This window comes from Meles meles, chromosome 10, assembly GCF_922984935.1.
Source record: "Meles meles chromosome 10, mMelMel3.1 paternal haplotype, whole genome shotgun sequence".
Taxonomy (NCBI): domain Eukaryota; kingdom Metazoa; phylum Chordata; class Mammalia; order Carnivora; family Mustelidae; genus Meles; species Meles meles.
The window spans coordinates 99,811,087-99,837,224 of record NC_060075.1 but is presented as its reverse complement, the minus strand read 5'-3'; the positions used below and the strand labels follow the sequence as shown (position 1 = coordinate 99,837,224).

Genomic DNA, 26,138 nt, shown 5'->3' with positions numbered 1-26,138 from the left:
AAAGAACTCTCAACTCAAAAACATAAAGATGAAGGACCTAATTTCCAAAATGGGCAAAAGATTTGAATCACATTTCTCCAAAGAAGGTACACAAAAAGTCCTGAAGCACATGAGAAGTTGTTTGCCGTCATTAATCATCCAGGAAATGCAAACCCAAACCACACTGAGATATGACCTCACAGCAGTCGGGGTGGCTATAATCAAAGACAGACAATAACAAGTGTGAGCAAGGATGGGGAGAAATGTTGCCAGCGGGCTGGAAAATGATACAACTACTGTGGATCAGTGTGGCAGTTTCTCGAGGAGTGAAGCATGGAATTAGCCTATGACCCAGCAATTCTACTTTGGATGTACACAAAAGGGAAATCAAAATATACATCCACACAAAAACTTAACATGTGAATGTTCATAGCGGTATTATTCATAGTAGACAGAAGTGCACATCATTGCAATGTTCATCAGTCAATGATTACAAACAAAATGTGGCCCATCCATGGGATATTACTTGGCCATAAAAAAGATGAAGTATGGGGTGCCTGGGCAGCTCAGTTTGTTGGGGGTCTGCCTTCAGCTCGGGTCATGATCTTGGGGTCCTGGGATCAAGTCCCAGAATGGACTCCCAGCTCAGCGGGGAGTCTGCTTCTCCCTCTGCCTCTGCCCCTCCCCCTGCTTTTGCTCTCCCCCTCTCTCTCAGATAAATAAATAAAATTGTGGGGGGGAAAAGGGAATAGTCTATAACATGAATGGACCTTGAAAACATTATGCTGAGTCCAAGAAGCCACATTGTTGTATGATTACATTTATGTAAAATATCTTGACTAGGGGAACCCAGAAAGAAGAGAGGTTTCTAGAGGGTTGAGGGAGGGAGGAAGAGGAAGGGAATGCTAATGGATGTACGGTTTATATCCGGGAAGGGGTGATAAGAATGTTTTGAAATTAAGTAGCTTGGTGGTTGCACAAGTCTGCGTTTAGGCACAGGATTACAAAACCATGGAACTGTATACAGGAAAGAGGTGATTTTATGGAATTTGAGTTGTATCTCAATAAAAAACAAAGGAATCTACATACATGTTCCCTCGAGTCACTAGTGTCAGGTAAGGATCTCACATAAAATTAGTCCTGTTTAAGCTACTGAGCATTCTAAAAAAAAAAAAAAAAAAAAAGATATTAAGTTCTCACCCAAAGCAAACTCAAGGAAGGAGTGAGCTCTGGCCTCTCTTCCTGTTCCTGTTATAAGGACACCAGTCCTATAGGATTAGGACCTCCTTCTTATGAACTTATTGCATGTCAGTTACCTGGCAAAGGCTTTATTTCCCAATACTAGTCCCATGGAGGGTTAGGGCTTTAGCCTTTGGATTTGGGGGCACAGAATTCAGTCCGTGGTACATTCGGAATAAATATCTACTTTGCCATTCAAATTGTATTGCTCATACAGTACACGATGCTCCTTTTTAAAGGTACTGAAATTGTACGGTCAGGCCTAGCAAAGCCTGGCTTTGGCCCCGATTATTCCTTTCACAGGGGACATGACGTTTTAGGAAGAAGTGCTCTGCTCTCACTCACTTTGCTGCTGAGTGGGCCTGCCACTGCTCAAAGGGGGGTCCCTCGGTCAGCAGCCGCCACATTGCTGGGAGCCTGTTTCGGGAAGTCTGACTCCCGGGTCCTACCCTGGACCCACTGTGCCAGAATCTTCCTTTTAACAAGATCACAGGAGCATCCTGGGCATGTTCAACGTTGGAAAGCCCTGCGGTGGTCAAGGCTGTCCCCATTAGTAGGCAGCTTTTCTGTGAATTCTTACCATCCTGGCCTTCCTACAGGGGAAGCTGGAGCAACTCTCGGGGTGGCCCAGGAACCCCAGCTCGATGCAAGGGGACGCTGAGCGCACAAGGGGCATGGAACATGGACAGGCTGTTTCTTGCCCATAGAGAGGAGAGGTGAGGTCTGGAAGGGGAGGCAGCAGCCAAGCAGGGGCCTGGGCTCAGAGCAGGGGAAGAATGTTCCTAAAAGGGCCTCAGTCTGGTTCTCAGCAACGGTGACCGTTCCTGCTCCTCCCGTCCAGAGCCGCCAGCATGGTAGTCCAGAGCCATAGCAGGGCTGGCCGGGGACCGAGCATGGTGCCCTGAGACACAGAGCAGGCTCAGCCCAGCTCCGCACATGAATGGTGCCAAGGTGCAGCTTTCAGACAGTGAGTGCACAGGAAGGCAAGACCCCTGTCACCAGAGCAGCGTGCTGGAGCCGGGTGGCCTGTCTCTAACCTGGTATTCCTGATGGGAGCCGGAAATCGGTGACCAGGGAGCATTCATATCACAAAAATTGGCAAATGCTACCAATGGGGGGGGGGGGGCTTTTTTTTTTTTTTGATAAGCCATTTTAAAACATTTGTCAGCGCATTCTTGGATATTTCCAGCACCTGAAATAGATAATGTAGAAATAGTATCTGAAAAGGTGCTGGTTTTAGTCTCAGAAATTCAAAAGTCAGTGGGGAAGAAGCAGTAAGGAAATTAATGCCCTTGTCTGGGATTAGTGCCGTTTGCTCTAAAAGGAAGGCGGGTACAGCAGTACAGGAGAGCCTCCTCCTCGAGGCCTCGGGTCAGTCAGAGCAGTCCTGGGGACCGCCCCCAGCCCTCCGCTTCTCAGCCTTTCCCCCTGTCTGTCTTGCTTCCCCTCTGGGCTCCGTCGCCAAGACGGCTCTCTCCACACCACACACAAAGGCTGGCATATGGCAGGTGCGCCAAAGGATCTGGTGAACCCCCAATTTTGAAAACACTCCTGCCCAGCTGGGCCTACTGGGATCCTCACCAGTAAGGGAATCTGTGTGGCAACACACAGAGAAATCGGTACCCCGTCTGCCTGCCTCCCGGGCTCTGTACCGTGCCCCCGCAGCTGGTCCACAGGATTGCCAGGCCCGGCCTATTCGGACTCTCCACTGAGGGCCTTGGGAGCTCAGCCCCACTCCGGTGGCAAGTCTGACTCTGTCCTCTGCCTCATTGTGACATCCCTCCCCAGACCCCACCTTCTACCCTATTCCTGACCAGTGGGGCCTGTTGGGTTTTGTGCTCGGAGATGCCTGGTGGCCTCCAGGAATTGGTGGTTAAAGCTTGAGGCCCTTCCGGGCCTTGATCCCTGGAGAGCACCTCAAACCTCAGCCCGGAGGCGGGACACTACCTCCTTCCTTAGACCTGAGCTGTCTTGCTGAGAAACTCTTCAACAGCTCTGATCACAGTTTCAGCGCCCCCCTCCCATCAGGGGCCTCCCGCTGGCTTTGCCAGGCCCTAGGGTTAGGAGTGATCTGTGAGCTGGATTTCCTGCTGGGGTCCTCAGCCGGGACCAGGCCCACCATCCCTGGTCCACTTCTGGGCTCTGGTTGTGCTCAGGTTGCCCTTTCCCACGAGGTGTCCAGAGCAGGGATGGGGGGGGTGGGGGTGTTCCTGATCTTGGGAAGGATCTTCTGACCCAGAAACCTAGAGGTGGAAGGAGTAGTAATGAATTCATTCATTCAGTGCAATTTCTGTTTATGGTGCACCAGTCCCACTGGCCTGGCACTGTTCCAGAGGCTAGGAGGTTCACCGAGGAATAAAAGAGGCAAAACGCCCAACACTCACCGAGATCACATTCTGGGGAAGAGACAGATGATGAGCACAAAAGCAAATGGTGTACTGAAGATGGTACGCCCTTACCTATTTACATCTCATTGATATATAATGTATGCACCCATATTTATTTTTTATTTATTTTTTATATGGGTGTATATATATATATTCACAATAACATTTTATTTATAAATGTAAACAAACATAAGCAAACACAGGGGAAGCTTTCCGTACTATGCAGGGAGCAGAGAACAGGAGGAAAACTCCTGTGAAGAGAGCATCCCAGGCAGAGGCCTGCAGTGGGAAAGTGCTCAGCCATTTGGAGAACAGCCCAGAGGCTGAGCACTGTGTCCTGAGCTCTAAAGCCATGTGCAGAGGAAGGATCAGGGTTCTGGGAGGGCCCGCCAGCTGAACAGTCAAGGCCCGGTGGGTCATGACAAAGACTGTGCTCTGTATCTGGGCTGGTCTCCCTTTGTCAAGGAGAAAGCAGAGGCCCAGGGGGGGGAAAGGCTCAGGCTGGCCTGGGGATAGCTCATCCAAGCATCAGATTGGAATGGAGCATGGTTCCACATCAGGCTCACCTGATCCCCTGTGTTCTCTGCCAGTTACTCACCTGGCTGGAACCAGGTGAAAGTGTCATTTTTGGAGGTCAGACTTTCACACTAATCCAAATCTCTTTTGTTGCTTTAGGTGGGTTCTGAGGAGTGTGGGGGTGAAGTTGGGGTGGATCAGCAACCTGGAGCTGACTTGCCCTGGGCCCAGAGTGGGCTGCCCCTGCAGGGAATTTCTGGCACAACCTCAGAGCCCCACAGACCAGCTTGGCAAAGCAGAGCATGCTTACAGCGGGGACTCCCAGTAGCACTGCTGGGCCCTGCTCCAGCCCCCATTGTTTCTGATTCCACACGACTGGCTGGGCGCCGAATCTGCATTTCTAACACGTTCATTCCCAGGTGCTGCTGGTCAGGGCCCCAATTTGAGACCCACTTGGAGACCCTAGATAGCTGTTGCACGGATAAAGATTCCGTTAGGATCCAGGCCAGAGCCAGAGACACCAATCACTCGCTTCTCATTCTCCAATCTCAGTCCTTCCCCGCGCGTCCGCCAATCTTGCCTCCAGGGTCTCGCCGAGACCAGGTGGTTCCCCTCCCTCAAGTCCCCCCCGCCCGGGCACGGCCCGCGCCTCGGGATCCCCCACGCCGCCCAGACCGGGACTCACTCCCTCGCAGGGTGGAGGAGCCCGGGAGAAGCCCGGGAGGGGCGCTGCAGCGGGCGGGGTGTCGCCCCGGGGCCCAGGTGCCGCCAGCCTCGTCCCGGGACGCGCTTGGCGGGCCAGGCGGGGAGCTCTGGAGGCGCGGGCGGGCGGGGGCGGGGGCGGCGCTCCGGTGGGCGCGGCGCACCTTGCTCCCCGCGCCCCCGCCCCGCGCCGCGCCAGCCCCTCCCCGCGCGGCCCGCGCCCCCGCCCGCCCGCGACCGTTCCAGCCCCTTCCGTCCGCTCGCCCCGCCGCTGTCCTCCGCCGGCCCGCGTGGGAGGACGATGGGTCAGCGCGGAAAAAGTGAATGAGGGCGGCGGCGGCGGCAGCGAGCGCCTGACTCGGCCTGGCCCGGGCCCCGCGCGCGCCCCCCGCCCGCCGGCTCCATGGACGCACCGCGCGCCTCGGCGGCCAAGCCCCCCACCGGGTAAGTGTCCGGGCGGCCCGGCGGGGCGCGGGCCGGGGCTCTGCTCGGGCCGGACGCCCTCGTCCGCACCGCGCGCACTCGGGGCAGAGGCACTGGCACTGGGGAGAGCCCGGGGCGCGGGCGCCCCCTCTGCGGCCCGCAGGTCCGCGCCCGGCCGCGGAAGGGGGTTGTGTACTTTGTGCGCCCGGGTCGTTGCCCAGGTAACAGTGTCAGGCCGAGGCCGGAGTACTTTCGCGCCGGTGTGTTTGCGTGCGCGCGCCCTTTTTGGGGTCCCCGCGGGCGGAGCCCTCACCGAGTCCGAGCCTTTCTCAGCCACCTCCCAGGGATCGCCCCGGGGCCGCGAGCGCGGTGGAGACCCGACCTCGGACTCCAGTCCCGCCGCTGACTTGCTGGGCGTCTGCCCCGTTGCGGTGGTCACCGCTCACCCGGCCACCGTATGCCGGACACCGTCCCCTCTTCCCCGCGAGCAAGAGGAGGTTCCGGGACCTCGCAGACGCCTGGGTCTGGCGGTCACGGGAGCGCTGTGTGTAGGGCATTGCCCTGCGGGCTTTCCTGACATCTGCTCCCCTCCCCAGCTTTCTTCTCTGGGGTTCCCCTGAACAGCCTGCGGGCACCGGCTGGGACCGGACCCGAGGTGGAGACCCCAGTTTCCCAACCAAACTCCGACCGTGCATCCTGCCGGCGCGGTTCTGCTGAAGCCCAGACCTGTCCCGATGTTAGCTGCCATCCCCACACCTCCTGTGTAGGGTTTACATGCCATGTTCCGGTTTTACTCGCAGAGTACCTTCCCCAGTGGAAGAAAAGCTATTCTGACCTTCAGCAGGACCGAGAGTCAGAGTCTGAAATGCGCACAGCCTGAGCAGGCCGCGGGGTCGCGCGCAGCCTCTGGGAACACTTGGGGCGCCCTGCCCTGCCCTGCGACCGAGAACCAGCTCACTGGCCTGGAGGGAGTGTGCTATGAGTCCTGCAAATGGAATGAGTGGTTGGGTGGCACCTGCACCTGCTTACCAATTGGGCCCGCTTTCCGCTGTGGCAACTGGCCTTGAACTAGGCAGCTTTGGGGACAACTAATCTCTTTTCTTTGCAGTTGCGTCCCACTGACTCACTCTGCCCATGTGCCCATAGGCCCTTGTGTTGCCCAAGTCTGCCTAAGGTTTTTGAACTTAACTTTTTTTTTTTTAACTCTCTCTTTAATGCCAGGAAAAAGTGAGCCAGGTTAGCAAATCAAATAATCCTGAAAATGAGGAATGTTAAAAAGAACTTTTTTTTTGCAATGCACTTAGTGGTGGTTATGTAATTCCATTTGAACAAACACATTTCCCAAAAAGAAAATAAAAGTGGGAAATCCCTTTACCTGGTAATGGGCCATCCCGAAATGACAGATTCAGAATTACCTTCCAATCTGTCGCTTTGGGAATCTGTTTAATCAGTCAATTTAAGGAGACTGAATCCTTTCCTCAGTATCACCTAATATGAAGGAAATGTGAAGGGGAGAGCATTTAAGAGGCCAGCAAAACTGGATTCAGAGATTATTTGTAAAGGCCTTGCAAGGAATTTGATTGTGGAGGTGAAATGTTGAATCCTAGGCCAGTTCTCCAGCCCTGGGGCTAGACCAGCAAGAGGCGAATTCCCAGCCTGGGTCTTTACACTGCTTCTCTGAGCTCTGGTTGGATTTCCTGAGTCTCCCCCCACCCCCCCAGGCCCTGGGGGACTAAGGGCCTTTGCTGTGGGTATGATAACGAAACCATGCAGTTCTTACTATCCATACACTTAGTTCTGTCCCTCCGATCTGCTTGTTTGAACGTCTTTGTATGAGAAATGTAGACATATTGCTTTTACTTTCTATTATTCCCAATTATTTTATCACGTGCCATAGATTTTTCTTTTTATCAAGAAAATACCGATGTGCTTATATTTTCTAGATAGGAATTACATGATTAATAAAGCCATTGTGTGTTAAAATTGGAGGAAAGAAATGATCTTGGGCTTTTGGAATATTTTATGTAACTTAGGGACATTGTTTGCCTATCAGACAGGGCAGATTCAGACGGGGAATTTCTGGCTTTGGTTCATTGTCAGTGGCCATCAAGTTCTGCTGGTTCTTCTCTGGTCTGCTCCTTCGTTGCTTGAGAATAACGCAGTGCTTGCCATGTGCTCCGGGGAAATTTGTTTTCTGTCTGATAGGGCAAGGTTCGGCTATCAAATTAAACTTGGATCGAACGATCCTTTTCCCACAGGGTAGCGAACTAATGATGAACGTGTTGACTGACTCTAACATTCCTTCTTGTGTTATGTAGAGAAGGGCTGGCTGGGATCAATGAAATAAGGAGATTTCACATTAGAAAGTAAGGTCTACAGAGGTCCTTCTTAAAGATCACTGAAGGGACAATCTGTTAGTGGACATAGATTGTATATCCCACTTAATTATTCATAAGTAGTTATTACTTATCTTTATTGAGTACACAAGTATACATTTTTAGTGGGATTGAAATTGTATGTTTTTAATAGTAATTTCATTAAAACAAGGATTTATGACTAATTTCACTGTCTGGGAAAAGTATTCTTGTAAGAAGGGGGCAAAAACTGACAAGCAGACTCGGTGTGACTTCTAAGGAATTTTGGAGCTCAGTTACAGTGTAATAATTGACAGAATATTCTGGAATGCAAGGGAAAACACATTTCCTTTGGGTGAAGCTTTTAAATACTTTTAAGTCCCTGTAAGATAAACTTTGAGTTTATCTGTTTACTTTTAGTTTCCCTGTTTGAATGTTTTTGAGATCCGGGCTGGTCGTGAGTGGTAATGGAACACAAGGCTAAGCTTCCCTCTGGATTCTGTATGGATGAGATGGAGTGTTTGGGTTTGGCAGGATACTGGTTAACTTTTTTTCTATGGAGGAAACACATAGTTCTGTAGAATAGAGTAGTCTCCAGTGACACACAATGTCAAAACTGCCAGGGCCTTTGCTCAGTGGCTGCATTCAAACACTGTCCTTACATAAAAATCAGGGGACATTTGTTCAAGTTCATTAGAATCTGAGCTTCAGGAAGACATAGCTGATGTTCATTTCTCGGCATCAATTTGTATGGCTTTCATCAAGCTGTTAGATTAAGAAATGATTTTTTTAAATTAGTAGAAGAGGATAATTTGAGCTTCTCCTGTCCTGTCACCACCCAGTAAAACATTATAGGAGCTGCTATCTTGATAATGACCGTGGGCTATCACAGTGACATCTTTCATTTTAACTCTGACAAGTGTACAGATGTTGCTGAAATATTGACGAGTGTATACCATAATAAGAAAAAAGTTTAGTTTTCTAGCCTTTTTTTTTTAAAGGTTTCTAGGCTTTTGCCTGTCATGTTTACATTCTTTAAAATGATAGTCTAATTATTTGTGACATTGAGCTTTTCCCACTTAACTTAAAAGTTGTTACTTCTGAGCAAAACTTCTGGTTGGCAATACAATTAAGACTGCAAAACATCGGTGGTGTTGGGTGTAATCTGGAAAGTAGACCCAGGAATCTTATTCTTTTGTACTTGTAATCTTTCTGAATAAGTTTGAGGAGTTGGACGCTCCCCTGTGACAATATCAAATGAACTTTAGGCTTTTTAATATTTCCTCAATGGCTGCATAAGGATGATAAAGCTAAATTATGATTTAAATTGGGAACGTAGATATTTGTACCATGTTGCTCCTTTCCTACCTGCTGGACCTGCAGCCCCTCGTCTGCTCTCTGCGTGGCCTTTTCCTGGCCAGCCAGGCCAGGAAAGGCACAGGCAACGTGACAGTCCCACACCCACACAGCCCTGTGTTCCAGCGGCCGGGACCTCGGAAGTGAATCCTAACATGGGTGCATCCGAGTGCTGCCATAGTTGTTAAGAAAACAGTGATTCCAGGCTACGTCTACACACCGTCATAAGCAGTTTGGGTTTCTAGGACTTCCGTACTTTGTTATTAATCGTTAAACTGAATTTTATCATTGGTTGGAAAGTTTAAGCAGTGAGCAGAAGTATTTGATACCACAGTCCTGTACAGACCAAGGACGGGCAGATTTCAAAGATAGAAACGTTTGGTTGTGATTTAGGCTTCAACTAAGTGAAAGCGTGCCGTAGAGACTTACTGTGTTTATTAAGTGACATGTCCCTACACCCTTTTGGTCTCTCCCAGTCCACATTTAACCAGGGGTTCTCTGGCTTTTATGTGTCGGTTCATTTTACTGAATGCGGTTTTTTACTTACTTTGTACTTGAACAACAGATTTTATATATCTCTTCATCTTTGTGCTTTTTCTCTACTGAACATGTTCGATATCGAATTATATTGTGGATATATGGATGATAACGCCTTTTCTCCATTTTAGGATTTTCACTTATTTAGGCAAATTTTAAATTTTGGCTCCACCCATTTTATATCTTTGCTTTCTCATTTTACTGTGTCACCAGAGTGTTTATTGTTCAGGGCCACTTGCTGGCTCTCAGCACTCGAGTGGGTGGCAGCGTTGACTCATGTCACTTTTTCTTCATGCTCCCACTGGCTTTGTTTTGCACCTGTCTCTTCCTGTGATAGCATTCCTTTTTTTTTTGCCCGTGTATGTATACTTTGGTTTCATTTGCTTTATACGAGCTAATGATGGCACTTGTTTTCAAGACCTAACGGTGTTGATTTGAGAGTAGATTTTGCTGTATACTCTGGTGCGACAAAAAGACTTCCTGCCGCTTGCCTCAGGAGTGTCCCCGCGCTTCTGCATAAGCCACTCTGAAGACAGCTCCCTTCCCAGCTGGGAGATACTTTGTGGCCTCTGGGGTTTTTACAGGCTTCCATCTGGTTTCCCTAATTAGGTGGTGAGCTGTTGCTTGCCAAGACCATATTTTCTACAGGTCATGTCCAATTAGAATAAATTCCACAGCCAAAAACGTTTCCAATAAAAAAAAAAAACAACAACTTTTCAAGCGACCATTAAAATGCATTTCACGTGGGTGCATTTGATTAGATTCCCAGACCACAAATACTTTTGCACAAACAGTTTTGTAGATTCATTCACCAATTCCACCAAACCAAGCAATGCCTTTTCACGAGACACAGTGTGGTTCGGACCAATCCTTCAAGTCCTTGTCCCTTTTCACAAAAGAGTGATACACACCCCCCAGACAGGCCTGATACGTCAGGGGTCCTAGTTCATGGGTTCCCACCCCAAACCTTCCTTTTCCTTCTGTCACCCAGGAACCCAGATGGGGAGCCATTGTCTTTGGGATATCAAGCTCTCCTCTCTCCTGAGGACACATGTGGACATGCTCATACCCTCACCAGGTGCCGGGGATAGGGTCACAGCCAGGCGGACCTAATCAGTCATGCCTCTGCTTGGTCAGTCATTCTGTTGGACTCTCTCCTACTGAAGACTGACCGGCAGGCTCGGGGCCGGGCAGGACACTGGCTCAGAAGTAGGAAGACTTGGGTCCTGGGACCAGTCGTGCAAGATTCACCAAACCCTTGGTAGCGGGGCCTGCAGGCAGGGTCCCGATGTAGGCTCCTGCCCGGTTCCCGGTCCCGCGTGGTCTAACCACCGTTCCTGGGGGATGTGTGTCTGTGTCCAGTACAACAGCTGCCCAGCGTTTGAAAGGAAGAGCTGAATTTCTCCCTTCTTTAATTTTCATTAATTTAAATGTAAAGGTCACATGTGGCCAGTGGCATCTTAGTGGACCGAGCAGCTCCAGCTTCTGTTTTGTCCCTGTCCCTGTGTCCTTCCTGAACCTTCCTGCACCTTCCTGCTTTCTCCGACTTTGCCTCTCTTCCTGGCCTGTGGAAGTCTTGTCTCCTTGCCCAGATGACTCCTGCTCATCCTTCCAGCTGCTGCTAGGGGCTCTAGCCGTGGCTTCCAAACCCTCCTCTGGGCTCCATCTCTCCTACCACTGTCTGCTCTTCCTTCTGGAAACCCTAACATGGAGTCAGGGTTTTCCATCTGCTGGTCTCCGACCCGCTGAACTGTGAGCTGCTCAGAGGCAAGGACGTTGCTCTGTGAGTGTTGGGTCGTGAATTTGTATCACAAGACGCGGCACATAGCTCTGCTTCCCCGCTGTCAGGGGAGGGTGCCCGATAAGATGATCTCAAGACCCATGTGAGCTCTAAAGTCATAGGATTCTACGTGTTCCCAGAGATCCTAAATCCCTCCTTGAAACTGCCGCTTAATCTTGTTTTTTTGCCAGACTCTCTGACAGCAGACAGATCAGTTGTCACTGAAATATTCCAGACCGATAGGCTCCGACCCGCTTGCCAGCTGTGCAGACCTGTTCTGTGCAGACTCGGGAGGTGTTAGGTGTCTTATTTTGAGGAACATAAAGTATTAGAGACACCCCACAGCGATAGTGACTGGAGGAGGGGATGGTTTTTCCCTTGTCCTGAAGTCAAAGTCCACATTGGTGTTTCAGGGCTGGTATTGACCTGGAAGTTTGTGCCCCCCCCCGCCCCCAGTTAATACTGTTGAAATCCTCACCTCCGAGGTGGTGGTGCTGGGGAGCGGGACTCGGGGAGGTGCTCGGGTCACGAAGGCAGAGCCCTCACCATTGGGATCAGTGTCTCCTAAGAGACCCCTGAGCTCCCGCAGCCCTTCCGCCATCTCAGGACCCAGCGAGAAGCCCGCAGCCTGGAAGGGGCCCCTCACCGCACCTCGCGGGCACCTTGACCTTGGACTTCCAGTCTCCAGGGCTGTGAGCAGTAAACTTTGGTTGTTTGTAAGCCGCCCAGATGCCGACACTTTTTGAGAGCAGCCTGAACAGACTGAGAGGAGGTGCCGATCCCTGGGGACCTGCTTCTCTCCATCCCCTTGCTGTGCTGTTTTCAGGGACGCAGCCAGACCTGCTGCAGCCCAGCCCTGGAGCGATGATGGAAGGGGGGGGTCGCGTCCTGTGCTTCAGAGTCTGACCCAAAAGTTGCACATTTCCCTTTTCTCCTATCCACTGACCCAGTCTGGTTTTTTGTTTGTTTGTTTGTTTATTGTGGTAAGCTTGACATAGGGTAGCGTTTACTGTTTGTACACTTCATGACATCATGTGCATTCACGCTGGTGTCCAGTCATTCCTCTCCAGAACTCCTTCTTCCCAAAGTGAAACTGTATCCATTAAACCCTGACTGCCCGCCCTCCTGTCCCCAGCCCCCTGCTGCCACCATTATACTTTCTGTGCCTGCGGATGTGACTCCTCTAGGGACCTCGTATGGATCACAGGGTCATTTTGTGACTGGCTTGTCTCACTCAATGTCCTCAAGGTCGCTCTGTGTCATGGTGTGTGTTGGGATGCCCTGCCTTCTTAAGGCCGATCGATACTCCATAATGCGTGTTTCCCACGTGCTTATCGCTACAGCTACCGGTACACACTGTTGCTTGTACCTTTCGGCTCCTGTGACCAATGCTGCCCTGAACACGGGTGTGCAAGCAACCATCCCTGCTCTCAATTCTTTTGTGTACACACCCAGAGGGGGATTGCGGGACCCTATGGCAGTGCTCACCTTCATTTTCGAAGAGTTACCACACTGTTGTCCGTGGCGGCTGTACTGTTCGTATCCCCACAAACAGAGCGCAAGGTTGTCCGTGTGCTGGTCATGGGCCCAGTGTCCATCACCTGGTCGCTTAAAGTCTTGGAGGAGGAGGGACAGGCATGAGGCACAGGGACCAGGGAGCTTCCAGTAGCCTCTGCGGACATGGTCCTCCGTCCCGCTCCTGGTGCAGCTGGAGGAGGTCTGGCAGAAGTGGGCAGATGGAGTGCACGGCCGTGCTCCCCCTCCTTCCTCCAGGATCCTGGGAGACCCCAGGCTTCCTCAGAATGAGTGCCTCTGGCAATTCCTTGGCCTCTGCTGGAAGACATGTCTTTGGTTTGCTCTGGGCATGAGTCACAGAAAATGGCTTGGGGCAATGCTGTGGCCGTGGTCTACTTGACGCAGAGCCCAGCCAGTGGCTGGCATCCCTGGGCGGCAGTCTCCCTGCGTGTGCTGCCCCGAGCACAGGGACGGTGGAAACGCCTGCCCCCTGACCCCATCTGAGACCCCATCAATGACACACAAGGCCAGTGTCCAGCATCAACTGGGGCTTTTTGTCTGCAACACAGCAAGACATTCCCGTTTTTCCCTTCTCTGAGGTCCCAGTTCTTGCCATGCCCTCTATCGCTTGTTCAGACTCGAACGGTAGGAGGGAAGAGGACTTCAGAGAATGGGCTGCCTTGGGGCCCTTGGGGTGTCTTTTTTTTTTTTTCATAGATTTTTTATTATTTACTTGACAGAAAGAGATACAAGTAGGCAGAGAAGCAGGCAGAGAGAGAGAGGGAAGCAGGCCCCCTGCTGAGCAGAGAGCCCGATGCAGGACTCGATCCCAGGACCCTGGGATCATGACCTGAGCCGAAGGCAGTGGCTTAACCCACTGAGCCACCCAGACGCCCCGGCCCTTGGGGTGTCTTAAGGTGGGAAAATCAGGGCTTCCCACCTTCCTGCTGGCCCGGGCATTGGGTGGGTTGGGAGAGCTTGTCTGAAGTCCGGAGAAGCTCCTGCAAAGCATTTGTCTCTGTGTCTGTGCTGTGTGGCCTTGGGAGTCCCAGGATAGCAGAGAGAAACCAGATTATATTGGCCCCACAATCATGTGTAAAGAGCTTGAATAGTTTCATAGGTAAGTAGCAGACTGAGGTCCAGAGACTTGCTGGGAAAATGGGTTGTGTGTGCCTGAGAGTGTGAGTTTGTGCACGTGTGTATGTGTGCGTGTGCATGTATTTGTGTGAGCATGGGGTGTGTTTGCATGTGTGTTCATGTGCACACCCGTGTGTGTGCCTGTGTGTGTGCACATGTGTGTACACATGGACACGAGTGAAAGCTTTAAAATCACATGCAGCACTTGGCAGAGCAGCACATTCCCAAGTCAGATCCTGGCAGTTTTTTCAAGCCTAACGTTTGGAGCGTTGAATGTAAAAATAGCTCGGGTGGGAGTGATAACACAGCGGGACTGTATGGTTTTGTTGGGTGGCTAATTTTTGAGACTTCAGTAGAGTTTTGTTGTCTGGGGCCCTCTTAATCAAGAGCACAATCCGCTGGTGTTCTGTAAACACTCCATTAGGCTGGAAGGAGTCAAGTTCCCTGGGGCCAGAAGCAGGACATCTGCCGGGGAGCCTAGCTCGAGGAGTCGCCCCGCCCACCTGCCGGCCTGCCCATCTTCTCACTGTCCGTAATTATCTTGTACACTTGGTTTGGGGCGGGGTTGGAAACTTTCTCCTGCTCTGGGTGGAAACCACTTCTTACATCAGAAAGGCTAACAGTGTCCTGACAAAGCCTGCGGGAAGGGTGAGTTACAGGTGGCTCCCGGAGCCCAGCCAGCCACCTTGCTTTAAAAAAAAGTTCACGAGGGGGCCTACGGGGGGCTCATTCAGCTGGGCATCTGCCTTTGGCTCAGGTCATGATCCTAGGGTCCTGGGATCAAGCCCCACATTGGGCTCCCTGCTCAGTGGGAAATCTACTTCTCTCACTCCCTCTGTCCCAACTTGTGCTGTCTCCCAAATAAACAAAATTTAAAAAAAGAAAGAAAGAAAGAAAGCATTCCTGAGGGTCATGAGGTCTGTGCATTTCTCTTATCCAGCTACCATAGATCAGTCCCCTTTACCACTTACCTCTGTGGCTGGTTTCTGTGCATGACCCACAGGTGAAGAACATGTCCTAGATGAGGTTAGTGCCCCATTTTCAACAGTCACAGAGTTTGGGACCCACACTTATTTAAATTGAAAAAGCTAGTTTGGAGAGCTTGTTTGGAAACTACTGAAAAAGACTTCAATTGGGATATTCCTTTGTTATTCATCAATATTTTTTTCTAGCCTGCCAGAATGTTTCACATTTTTGGAATGCCGAGTTGGGTTACGCATTTTTCTAAAAGGAAGAAATGAAAATGTTTCGTACAATGACTTGCCTTATCTCAGCGATGTTGATGTCTGGGACAGTGGTACGAGGGTCTTTGCCTGCCCAGTGCCAGGAGGTGGGTCCCCCATGTGCCGTTCAGGGGTGCGACTGTCACATGACTCATCCCGCGTTCACCCCACCGCACCAGGCAGAAGCCTGTTCAGTTTCCAAGGCCACGTTCCTCAAAGCCCCTGCCTGGCCCTGTGAGGTGGCAGGTGGCCTGGACGGGCTATTTCTGAGGCCCTGCATTTCTCAGCAGTGTTTTCCGGAAGAGACAGCCGGCTTGCACCCACCTGGCTTCTTCCCCACGCAGGAGGCTGGTGATGTCATCCCTTTGAGTGTCACCCTTGAGTGTTGTTCTAGATGCACCGCTCCGAGGACACTTGGATGGGCTCTTTTTGGCAGAGCTACAGGGGGTGTGGGTGGGGGAGAGGGCTCAGCCCAGCTGCGGTGTGTTCACGAATTAACGTGTATGTCGAAAGCAGACGTCTGTTCTTCCCCAGGAGGATGACCCAGCTTACGAATTCACCAGAGTCTCCGAGCCTCCCCTTTGGTCCCCGGACGTTGACTCTGCCCGCTGCGTCTTTTGCTCACAGTTCAAAGAACGCATGGGGTCTGCTTTGCACCGTGAATGAGCTTTCTCCAGAGTCGGAGCTCCACAGACCCACACGTGCACCTTCACCGCCTTCCCTGGCTGTGTTTTCTTGTGGACCACGTTAGCCAGGCCCTGGGCTGGGCTGTAACACTCCCCTGTGAGTAGGGCGGTCCTCCGACCCCTTCCACTGTGGGTGAGTGGGCTCCTTGCACAGAGGGTTCTGGGGTGATGTCGTCTGTCGCTGGCCCTAGGCTGGGATGCGCTAGCAGGAAGCAGAGACCCCTGGGGTGGCCCTCCAGAGCGGACTCGTTCCAGGTCCGCAGTGTTGCTTGTGCTCCGCTGTGTACTCACAGCTGGGGACCTTGGAGGTGGACGTGATGGCCACCAAGCAGAATTTAGGGAACGCGTATGCGGCACCCGGCGGGGGGCTAGGAAAGAGTCCTGCACATCCCGCCTGCACGTGTTCTCTGCTCGCCCAAGACCAATGCCAGCCAAACACCCCTCAATCTGTTTTCTTCTGATATTTTTAAAACTTAGAGTTTATGAGTCTCTCTCACAGAAAGAGTGGGTCCCTCCTGATGGTGTTGGACTTAACCTGCGCACAGTGCCCTCCCCCTGTGAGGCCCAGCCGCCTTTTACAAGTGACGTCCGCGCCGCTAGAGGAACAGAGCTTGTGTCCCGTTCCCTCTGGGCCCGTGGAAAGCATTGCTCAGGAGTCGAGGCATCTGGGTGGAACCCCAGAGGAAAATGACACGTTTGAGATGTTTTCTAGATGTTTACCTCTCGTTTTGTGAGTTTAAAATTATACGGCGTTCTTGGGTCAGGGTTGGGGTTTCACCAGCGAGGTGCGTGGGAAGCAGAGAACAGCCCATCATCCAAGTGGACAGGCTTCCGTGTTACATGCGTGCGTGCACGTGGGTGAGGGGTGCACGCTTCATGTCCAGAACAGTTTCACTCCGATGGGGTGGCCCTTGATGATGCTAAGTATTCACTGGCATTAAAACACATCTGCGTTTGCTCTCTACGTGCGTAAGTGCCGTATCAGTGGATGCAAAAGCCACTTGTGTCCCTTTGTCCGTTTTCACAGTGAAGTAGAGACCACGGCTTGTTCCTGGTGAGGCTCCAGCATTACAGGGCTCAGGGACCTCGCATGAGGACAGTTGGCAGCTTTCTAGTTACTTCCGTGATGAAGGTGTTGATGTGAAGAGTGGCAGGTGGGAGCTTGGGGGGTTGCGTCAGTGGAGCAACTGACTCCCGGTTTCCAAACAGGTCGTGATCTCGGGGGTCATGAGACCGAGCCCCATGTCGGGCTCTGCACTCAGTGGGGACTGTGCTGGAGATCCTCTCCCTCTGCCTCTTCCCTGTCTCACACAGGTGCATGCATTCTGTCTCTACAGTAAATAAATAAACCTTAAAAAAAAAAAAAAAAGAATGGTGAGTGGAAGAGGAGGCCTCGGGCATCTGTGACCTCTGCATCCCTCAGTCCCCTCCCAGGATGAAGGTGTTTGCAACAAATTGGGATTGGATTTTGGTTTCTGACCATTGGACCGGTGAGGGGCTTTTGGAGGAGGAGTTTGCTCTGAACCCAGGCGGTGTCCAATGTCACTGCCTGATACCCTCCACCCACTGAACAGGGTCTGAAATAAGCATCGGGGTTCAGCGCTGGACCGAGTCTGTCCTGTGTGTCCCGCCAGCCGCCCTGCAGGTGAGACACCACAGAGTCCCATCTTAGCGTGGTTTCCTTAAAGCCTGTGTTTGGGGAACAGATACAAAGCTGAGCGGGTCTGTGCATCCTTTGAGGAAATACCAAGAGAGGAACGCTGCTCCAGACAGGACCCCTCAGAGGACACGGACACGTTCCGTGGCCAGGTCAGATTGGTAGACACCCTCAGTTTTGATAAGTCTGTCCGTGTTCGTCATACGAAAGGCCTCGGAGCTCCGTCAGTCCCCCGGCCCCAGCACACTGACGTGGTATATGTACTAGGCACTCGGCGTCAGTCGCTTTGACAAACCCCCTCTTTACATGACTCTCCTTTTGCTAAAGGAAAGTAGTGATGATGGAGAGGTTGACCCTGCCCCGTTCCTGCTGCTCCATCAGCGCAGGGGCCTGCGGATGCCGCCCACCACCTCCCACCCCTCACTGCGCCCTTGCTGTTCACATCAAGGCATGCACGCGCGCCGACCTCATCACCGGATTTGGATCATGGGCTTTCTGATGCACGTTAGATCCGGTTCCAGATTTTTGTTTTTGTTTTTGTTTCTGTTTTTTTCTTGGTTTGTCTTCTTTTTTCTTAAGATTATTTATTTATTTATTTATTTTTGAGAGAGAGGAGAGAGAGAGCACAAGCGGTGGGGAGGGGTATAGGGAGAAGCAGACTCCTGCCGAGCAGGGAGCCTGATGTGGCGCCGATTTCAGGATCCCGGGATCATGACCCAAGCCAAAGGCAGACACTTAACTGACTGAGCCCCTCAGGCATCCCTGCCTAAAGAGTTTCTGTGCCTCTTCTCCACGCAAGGGAATGTAGAAGCACAAGCCTGAAGTTATGGTCTGTTGTATGAACTCTGTAACCAGGCTTGGGAAATCGCCCTTTTTTAGCATATTTTGGAACATTCTGGTTTCCGAAGTGTAGGTCTTTCTTACGGTGATGTCAGCAGGAGCTCAGGGAGCCGTGGCTACAGTGTCAGCTTTGCTCTGGGAAGACTGAGCCAGGGATTGCGCTCCTGCCTGAAGGTGCCATGACTGCCTGGTCGGGGTGGCGACAGTGTCACCTCAGCAGTGACACGCTTTGTGTCCTGTGTCACGTAAAATAGTAGTACTAATTCATTTTCCGGATGACGGTGAATGCAGGGCAGGTTCCCATGTTTTGAAAGTAGCCTATCACGATTATGACGAGAATTGTGACTCTTTGGGCAAAAAAATGGATGGTCTTTTCCCTTTATCTTAGCAGGAGACTGTCTTACTGTGGAATTTCCTGTCAAAGTTAACTGCTAAGAAGTGATGGTGTCCTTGCTTCATTGATAGGGTCCCTCCTAACGGATTATGCCGGGGCGAGGCCAGAGCTCCACCCTTCTTAGCCAGGGAGATGGTCCACACTTTTTGATAGGCAGCCCTAGCAACGAGAGGGACCAGGAGAAGCCAAGACTTTGAAGACCACTTCAAACCAACCAAAAGGAAAGTCTGACCATACTTCAGAGCAGGATCACCTCTCTGAAGGGGGAGATGAGGAAAATTCCCCAGGTTTTGAATGGGGTTGATAGCTGGATAAAAGGTCTGGGTAGAGAGGCAGAGACTGGGGTCTGTAGGAGGGCACCGTCGTGAGTGGAAGAAGTATAAGGATAGAGGAAGCCTCAGGCCCCTTCCCACCAGTGTGGGGCTGGCCAGCAGGTGGACAGACCTCCCGCTGGCTGAGGGGGGACCTGAGGGATGGCACGTGTTTAAATACCCAGCATGGCGCCAGGAGTGGAGGGCCAGCCTGGGAGTCTGGATTCTATCCTGAAGAAGTAGGGGATCCATCCATTTTGAGCACAAGAGTACCATGTTCATGGACAGAGTATGTTCTCAGACACTTAGATCGAAGCCAGGGTGTGAGTGACCCAGTGAGAGAAGGGGAGAGACTGGGAACCGGCTGAGACCGCCAGCATGACAGTGGCCCAGGCCTTGACCTGGAGAGGAAGGGACACTGTTAGAGACTCCAGGTGTGCAACTCTGGGAGCCACAGGTCACAGGGTGGCAAGTTCCTGAACATGGGTAACTGGGAGAGGTCTGTGACCTGTATGGATAGGAAGAAGGGAACTGGGTGGAAGGGAAGGGGGACATTTGGAAGAAGGTCATTCACATGCTCCTACTGAACGTGAGGAAGGTTAAGGAGAGGCTAAGAGATAATGAAGCAGGACTCCTGTCCTCCAGATGCTTAAATCCAGTGGAGGAGAGATGGACAGAGCATGCTGGAGCCACCGGGCCAGGGGAGCTCAGAGGAGGAAGCCCCCGGCCAGGGCAGGAGAGAGGAGAGGGGCTTCTGGAGGGAGCCCTGAATAGGTCTGTGAGGACATGGGCAGCGTGGGTCCCACCTCCCGCTACATGCTCAGCTCCCATACAGCCAGCACAGTCAGTGCCATTGGGTGCTTACCATGCTCTGTGTAAAGTGCACGTATGTGTCATCTCATGTAATCCTCACAACAGCCCAGGAAGTGTGTGCTTCTGTTTCTCCCACTTGTAAATGAGGAGCATAGGACACACAGAGGCTAGTCACTGAGACCAGGGTCAGCAAGGTGACACAGTTAACCTGGCACAGATCTTAATCCCTCCATGTGCTCTTCACATATTTGTAGAAAGATCCCTGTGGGCCCTTGAAGACAGTTCTAGGTTGACGTCTAAGACACAGGGAGTAGTTTCTAAGAGACATGAGTAGTGGGGGTGAAGTCAGGTCCTTGGGGAGGTCCGGATTTGGTTGGAGAAAACGGAGCCTCCGTGGAGTGTGGGGTAGACTCAGGGTGGGACTGGGCTCCTGGCTTCTTCACTTCACTTACAGCACTTCTGGTGTGAAGGCCATTACTCATTTCACTTAGGAGGCAGCTGGCCTCAGCCAGTTTTCCTGCACCAGGTGGAGGTGGCAGCTTGCGGGAACTCAGGTTCAGGCCTGCCAAGTGTGCACCATGTCTCACTCAGCATGGGACATGTTTAGTACCAACTCTCAGGGGACCTTGGCCAGTTATGATAACCATCTGCATTAATAACTGCAGGTTGAGTCTGAAATCAAAGGCAAGCACTAACACTTATAATAATAAAGTGAGAAAGAAGCAAGGAACGGGGTGTTGGGGATCAGGGATGCAGAGTCTGTGTTTGCAACAGGCCTGGCAGCTGCTCAAAGTGTGCTCTGTGGACCTGTCCACAGTGAGATAAGTATGTGGTCAAGGTGGCTGACCAGAGGCCCTTAAAGCAACTTGATGTGTCTGTGGCATCCAGGTGCCCAGTCTGAGAGGTGATGTGGTTGAACAGAGTGTGGACAGCTCTGGTCTTGTAGAATTGTCATGGGAGGACCTGTGGGGTCAATGCTTTCTGTGTATTATGTCATTTATCCCCCTCAGTAGGCCTGTATGTAGGTATCATTATTATCCCTGAGGATGAGGACACCGTATCTCAGAGAAGGAACCAACTTGCTCAGGGTTACAGACCCCACACCTGTATCCAGGAAACAATGCTGTGGGGCTTCTTGTGCACCTGGTCCATTGTTGATATGTTCTCTCATTCTCTGAGCAGGACCGCCAGCCTCCTGCTGCCCCAGGCCCGTAATCGTGCCATCAGTAGGACCCGGGCCCATGGTGGGTCTGAGACGTTCCAGGCATACTGTTGTTCAGTCCCCAGTGGAACCTGTTCCCTTGTGCTGGGGATTATTAACCCTGTAGCCAGTTTGAAACTTGTGACTCCAGGAGGGAAGAGACAGGCAGAAGAATATAAGGGAAACCTGAATTTCTGTAGTCTCCACTGATGTACTTCATTTTTGTTCCACAGCACTGTTGAAGCTGGGGATTTTCCAAAGTTCTTTGTAATACAGTACTTTTGATGGTCAACTCAGTAGTTCCCAGTTGCTCAGGTGGTGGCCTGTGGCTGCCGGGGGCACTTGCCGGCAGCTTCACTCAATCCCCCAGGGTCTTCTCAATGCCATTGCCTTGAGAGGAGCGTGTGCACTCGTGTATATGGACCTTGGAGGTTGTCTGCTCCTTCCAGGGTCGGGGGTGGTGCTGTGTTCCTCTCTGGCCTCAGACCAGGGCGGGAAGACTCGGTGCTCACCAGCAACCCCTCCTGCTTGGCTTTCCTGGCCTGGGCTGACGTGGCTCAGGAGACATGGTTCTGGTGTCCTTTATGCTACTTCCTTTATTCCACAAGCATGATTGTCACGGAGCAGGGGTGGCTGGCTGGGGGAAGAGTCTGGTTGGAGAGCATCTGGCGGAGGGGTGGGGAGGGGAGAGTGGTGACAAAGGAGTCCCTTCCACAGGAGCCCCATCCTGGGGCAGGTAGATTTGTCTTCTGTACTCAACCCAGGAGAAGCTGCTCCAGGCTTGTGTGTGGTTCTAAATGGTACAGAGTCACACCTGCCGGGCAGAGGTGCTCCGTCCGGTTGGCAGAGGCAGTCCCCGCTGGTGTCCCGTGACTCAGACCAGCACTGCAGTACGTGAAGGGACGGGGTCTACCCAACGGTAATTTATACTTAGGTGTGATTGGCTGCTTTCTGAGCACCAGCATCTGCATTGTGTGTCCCTTGGCGTCATACTGCGTTCTTTAGAAGCAAGTCACCAAGCCGAGCCCACTCTCACGGGGGTGCGATGAGGCTCTTGCTTTTGAGGGAACCGGTATAAAACATTCGTGCCCATCTTTTGAAGCTACCCCAGGGCAGTCTGGACTTGCTGTGTGTTATGGTCTCTCAGCCCAGATCCCGAGTTGGTCTAAACAAGCACGAGCGGCTGGGTTCCGTCCTGATGGCTGTTAACCAGGGGTGTGTACAGACTGCTTTTCGGGTCTTCGTGGTTGTAGTTCCATGAAAAATACCACTGGAATTTTGATAGGGATGTCACTGGATCTTTGGGTGGTATGGACATTTTATCAGTGTTGATTCTTCCAATCCATTGGGATGCCTGGGTGGCTTAGTTGGTTAGCGTCTGCCTTCAGCTCAGGTCATGCTCCCAGGGTCCAGGATTGAGTCCCACACTAGGCTCCTTGCTCAGTGGGGAACCTGCTTCCTCTCCCTCTGCCTGCCACTCCCCCTGCTTGTGGGCTCTCTTTCTCTCTCTCTCTCTGTCAAACAAATAAATAAAATCTTAAAAAAAATCCTTCCAATCCATGAACACAGGATATCTTTCCATTTATTTGTGTCTTCTTCCTGGGGAGCTTTTGAATAAAAACAGACCTCGGGTTCTTCTGGGAGAGGTTCTAATTCAGCCCATGCAGGTGGGATTCAGTGGCGAGTTGGAGGTCCCATCCGGGCTAGAGATAATCCATCCATGTGTTCATCCACCCATCTAGCCCTTACATGATTTAGAATAAAAATGCCATTCCCGGGGCGCCTGGGTCGCTCAGTGGATTAAGCCGCTGCCTTCAGCTCAGGTCATGATCTCAGGGTCCTGAGATCGAGCCCCGCGTCGGGCTGTCTGCTCCACAGGGATCCTGCTTCCTCCTCTCTCTCTGCCTGCCTCTCTGCCTACTTGTGATCTCTCTCTGTCAAATAAATAAAATAAAATCTTTAAAAAAAAAAAAAATGCCATTCCCGCCCTCCGGGAGGCCAGGCGGGGAGCTCTGTTTAGTCTGAAAGAGCTGTTTACGTAGCACACAATTGTTCTGTGTTACAAAAATTTCCTCTTCAGAGGCCCTTCTGTGTATGTTTTAATGTACTATACGTGGTTTAATCAGGTTGCTTTGGAAAAAGACAGTCAAGCCCAGACTGCAAGCAAGCACTCAGGCTATACTTAGCACCTCTTGGTGAGTAATCCCCGCCATTGAAGCGGTTGTGGAGCCTTCCCCAGCATCCACCACGAAACAGAAACCGCTCTCCAAAACACTTGCAGGGACATTTATGTAACTGTTTTCCTGCAGAAGTATTTCTCTGAAAATACATTATTAGTTAAAAAAAAAAAGACATGGAATGTTTAACTTGTGTATATAATGCTTTGGTAACGCGTGCGTGCACACACACACACACGCACACACACGAGAATTAAAAGAAAGAAAGCCAAGATTAATTTCTCCTTTTTCATTGTCCGCATTTGATCAAACATCTTTTCAGCATGTTTAGATAAGCTTTGAATTAAAACCATGCATATAATAGTCTCTGTGTTCGATTTTTGTCAGATTTCTCTCCCTACGATGGGTGTTTAAAAGGGACACGATCCATTTTTTACTGAAGTAGCATTGTTTTTGAATGTATTCACTTGCTTAGCTATGATTTTTTTTAATTAAAGAATCGATAAGAATTAATTAAAATTCTTCCATGCACTGGCATTTAGGGGTGGGGAATTTGTCCCTGACCTGACAGAGCCCACAGCATGGACCCAGGGACGGACCCGGAGCGAGGACCTATGACACACGCTGTCAGAGAGTATGCACAGAGTGTTTTCAGAACACCCAGAAAAGAATGCGCCCTCAGTCCTCCCCATAGGGTGGGGCTCCAATCAGTCCAATTTCTTTTTCCAAAAGGCATTCTCCTAAAGCTGTCCTCACTGAGAAAACCCTCCTTCCTCCTCCTCGCAACAGCCATGTGGAGAAGCTGTAAATATCGCACCAAGATTAGCTCACGTCAATACACACTTAAAGGTTTATTTAGGGGGGGATTTTTTTTTCCCTCCCTAATGCTCAAAAAGGAGAGTACAGAGGTGTGGAACAGTGCTGACACGTGAGATTGGACACTTCAGAAAAGAAAGCCGAGATGAGATTGTCCCGTGGCTCCCCAGCTGCACTGGCTGTCAGTGCAGCCACGGGTACTGAACCGTGGGAAGGGAGCGGCACCGGCAGTTACGGAGGGATGTGTCAGACGGACTGGAGCGTGGGTCGTGTCCCGTCTTGTCACCAGGGTGTCATGCTTTGCTGGGTGCCTGGCGACTCCTGTCAGAGATGGTGTAGGTGGGCGGCCCCACGTCCTGACTGCGTGCAAAGCCAGGCGTTCCCGGGGTTCTGTGTTTGCTTCCGTTTGATGGGATCATTCAAAGTTATCCAGTGATACAGGCGAGCCTCACTTCTATATGAAGTAAGCACAGGCAGCGTCCGAGGACAGTGCTACATTGACAGGGGGTGCGAAATTATGTGTATATCCCTAATGTGATAGTGACGGGTGAGACCAAATAAAAATTATTAAACTTTTATTTGGGCAAAGTCAGGGCTAATGCAGGGCTTGACTGATGAAAAACTTTGGCAAGTCCTTACAACGGGAGGAGTATCGTTTCTACCCAGAGAACGCTGGGCATGGCCCAGTGGCCTTCATGCAGGATGGAGTAACTAGCCTTTATGTATGTATATATATGTTTGCTTATTTATTTGAGAGGGAGAGAGTGAGGGAGAGGGAGAGAGAAGCTGAAGCAGACTCCGCACTGAGCAAAAGGCCTGACGTGGGGCTCAGTCCCACAACCAGGAGATGGGGACCTGAGCCGAAACCAAGAGTTGGCTGCTTTGCCAACCTGAGCCACCAGACGCCCGGAGGGACTGGTCTTGTAGCGAGAGGCTCTGTTGGTTCTCCGCTACAGATGAGCTTACTCACACAGTCATTCCCCGCATTTTGAAGACTGGGGTTCTTTGTCAGGGATTTATTCTTCCTCCTCGTGTGATGGAAAAGACGCACTATATTTTGTATCGACGGATTGAGGCGAGCTTATGTACCGCGAGAGGCACTGGTTGACGTCCTTGAAATCGCCGTGGCAGGCAAGTTGCAGGGTTGGTCTGTCACCTCCAGACTTCTTCCTTGTGCCTTTTTGCAGCCCATCTCTGCGTGCTCCTGTCCCTGGGCCGCCGGGGACCAGCTCTCTGCCACACAGGAGAGTGTGCATTTTCTAGAATCTTCTACAAGCCGGGCTATAGGTATAGCACACACTCTTCTTGGTCTGGTTCTTTCACTCAGCATGAAGACTTCGTGTTCATTCCTCATTAAGGACAGCACGTTCCACGGGTTCCTTTCCAGTAAACACCTAGGGGCGGAGGCTAGGTCACTCTGCTTTTCACTGGCCTAATGCGTGCAGATGCATCAGGCGTCAAATGTAAGTTTGTTTACACACTTCACAGCACTCACCATACCACATACCCTCCCCAATGTCCATAACCCCAACCCCCTCTCCTGACCTCCCTCCCCCCAGCAACCCTCAGTTTGTTTTGAGATTTAGAGTCACTTATGGTTTGTCCCACGCCTGGGTGGCTCAGTGGATTGAGCTGCTGCCTTCGGCTCAGGTCATGATCTCGGGGTCCTGGGATCGAGCCTCGCATCGGGCTCTCTGCTCCGCAGGGAGCCTGCTTCCTCCTCTCTCTGCCTGCCTCTCTGCCTACTTGTGATCTCTCTCTGTCAGATAGATAGATAAATCTTTAAAAAAAAAAATGTAAGTTTGTTTACCAAGGCATCAGATTGTGTAGGAGATTACCTCTGGCACTTCAGGGATTGGACTTGGGCAAGGGTGGGGCGCATGGCCTGGGCTGCAGGGCGTCTGGCATGTGAGCGAGTGTGTGCCTGGGCTGGTGCACGGGCCCCCTCCACTAGACCTGGGCCGACACGCACAAGGACTCAGCCTCCAGCAAGCTCCTGGACTTCCCCAGCTTCTGAGTTGGCAAAAATAAATAAATAAATAAATAAGACTTTATTTATTTATTTGTCAGAGAGAGAGAGAGAGCAAGAGCATAA

General features: G+C 51.4%; 1 protein-coding gene across 5 annotated transcripts in view; it reads left to right on the top strand.

The window, feature by feature from the left end:
- Positions 1–4,850: 4,850 nt before the first annotated feature.
- COBL (cordon-bleu WH2 repeat protein) overlaps positions 4,851–26,138 on the top strand; it is a 260,852-nt gene continuing 239,564 nt past the window's right edge. For 2 of the 5 annotated variants that reach the window (XM_046020837.1, XM_046020832.1), the window contains exon 1: positions 4,854–5,267. In XM_046020837.1, coding sequence (XP_045876793.1) covers positions 5,227–5,267 — 41 coding nt within the window. In that variant the 5' untranslated portion in view covers positions 4,854–5,226. Of the gene's footprint in view, positions 5,268–26,138 lie in introns of all 5 variants that reach the window. The other 3 variants (XM_046020838.1, XM_046020839.1, XM_046020833.1) reach the window with 3 other exon arrangements.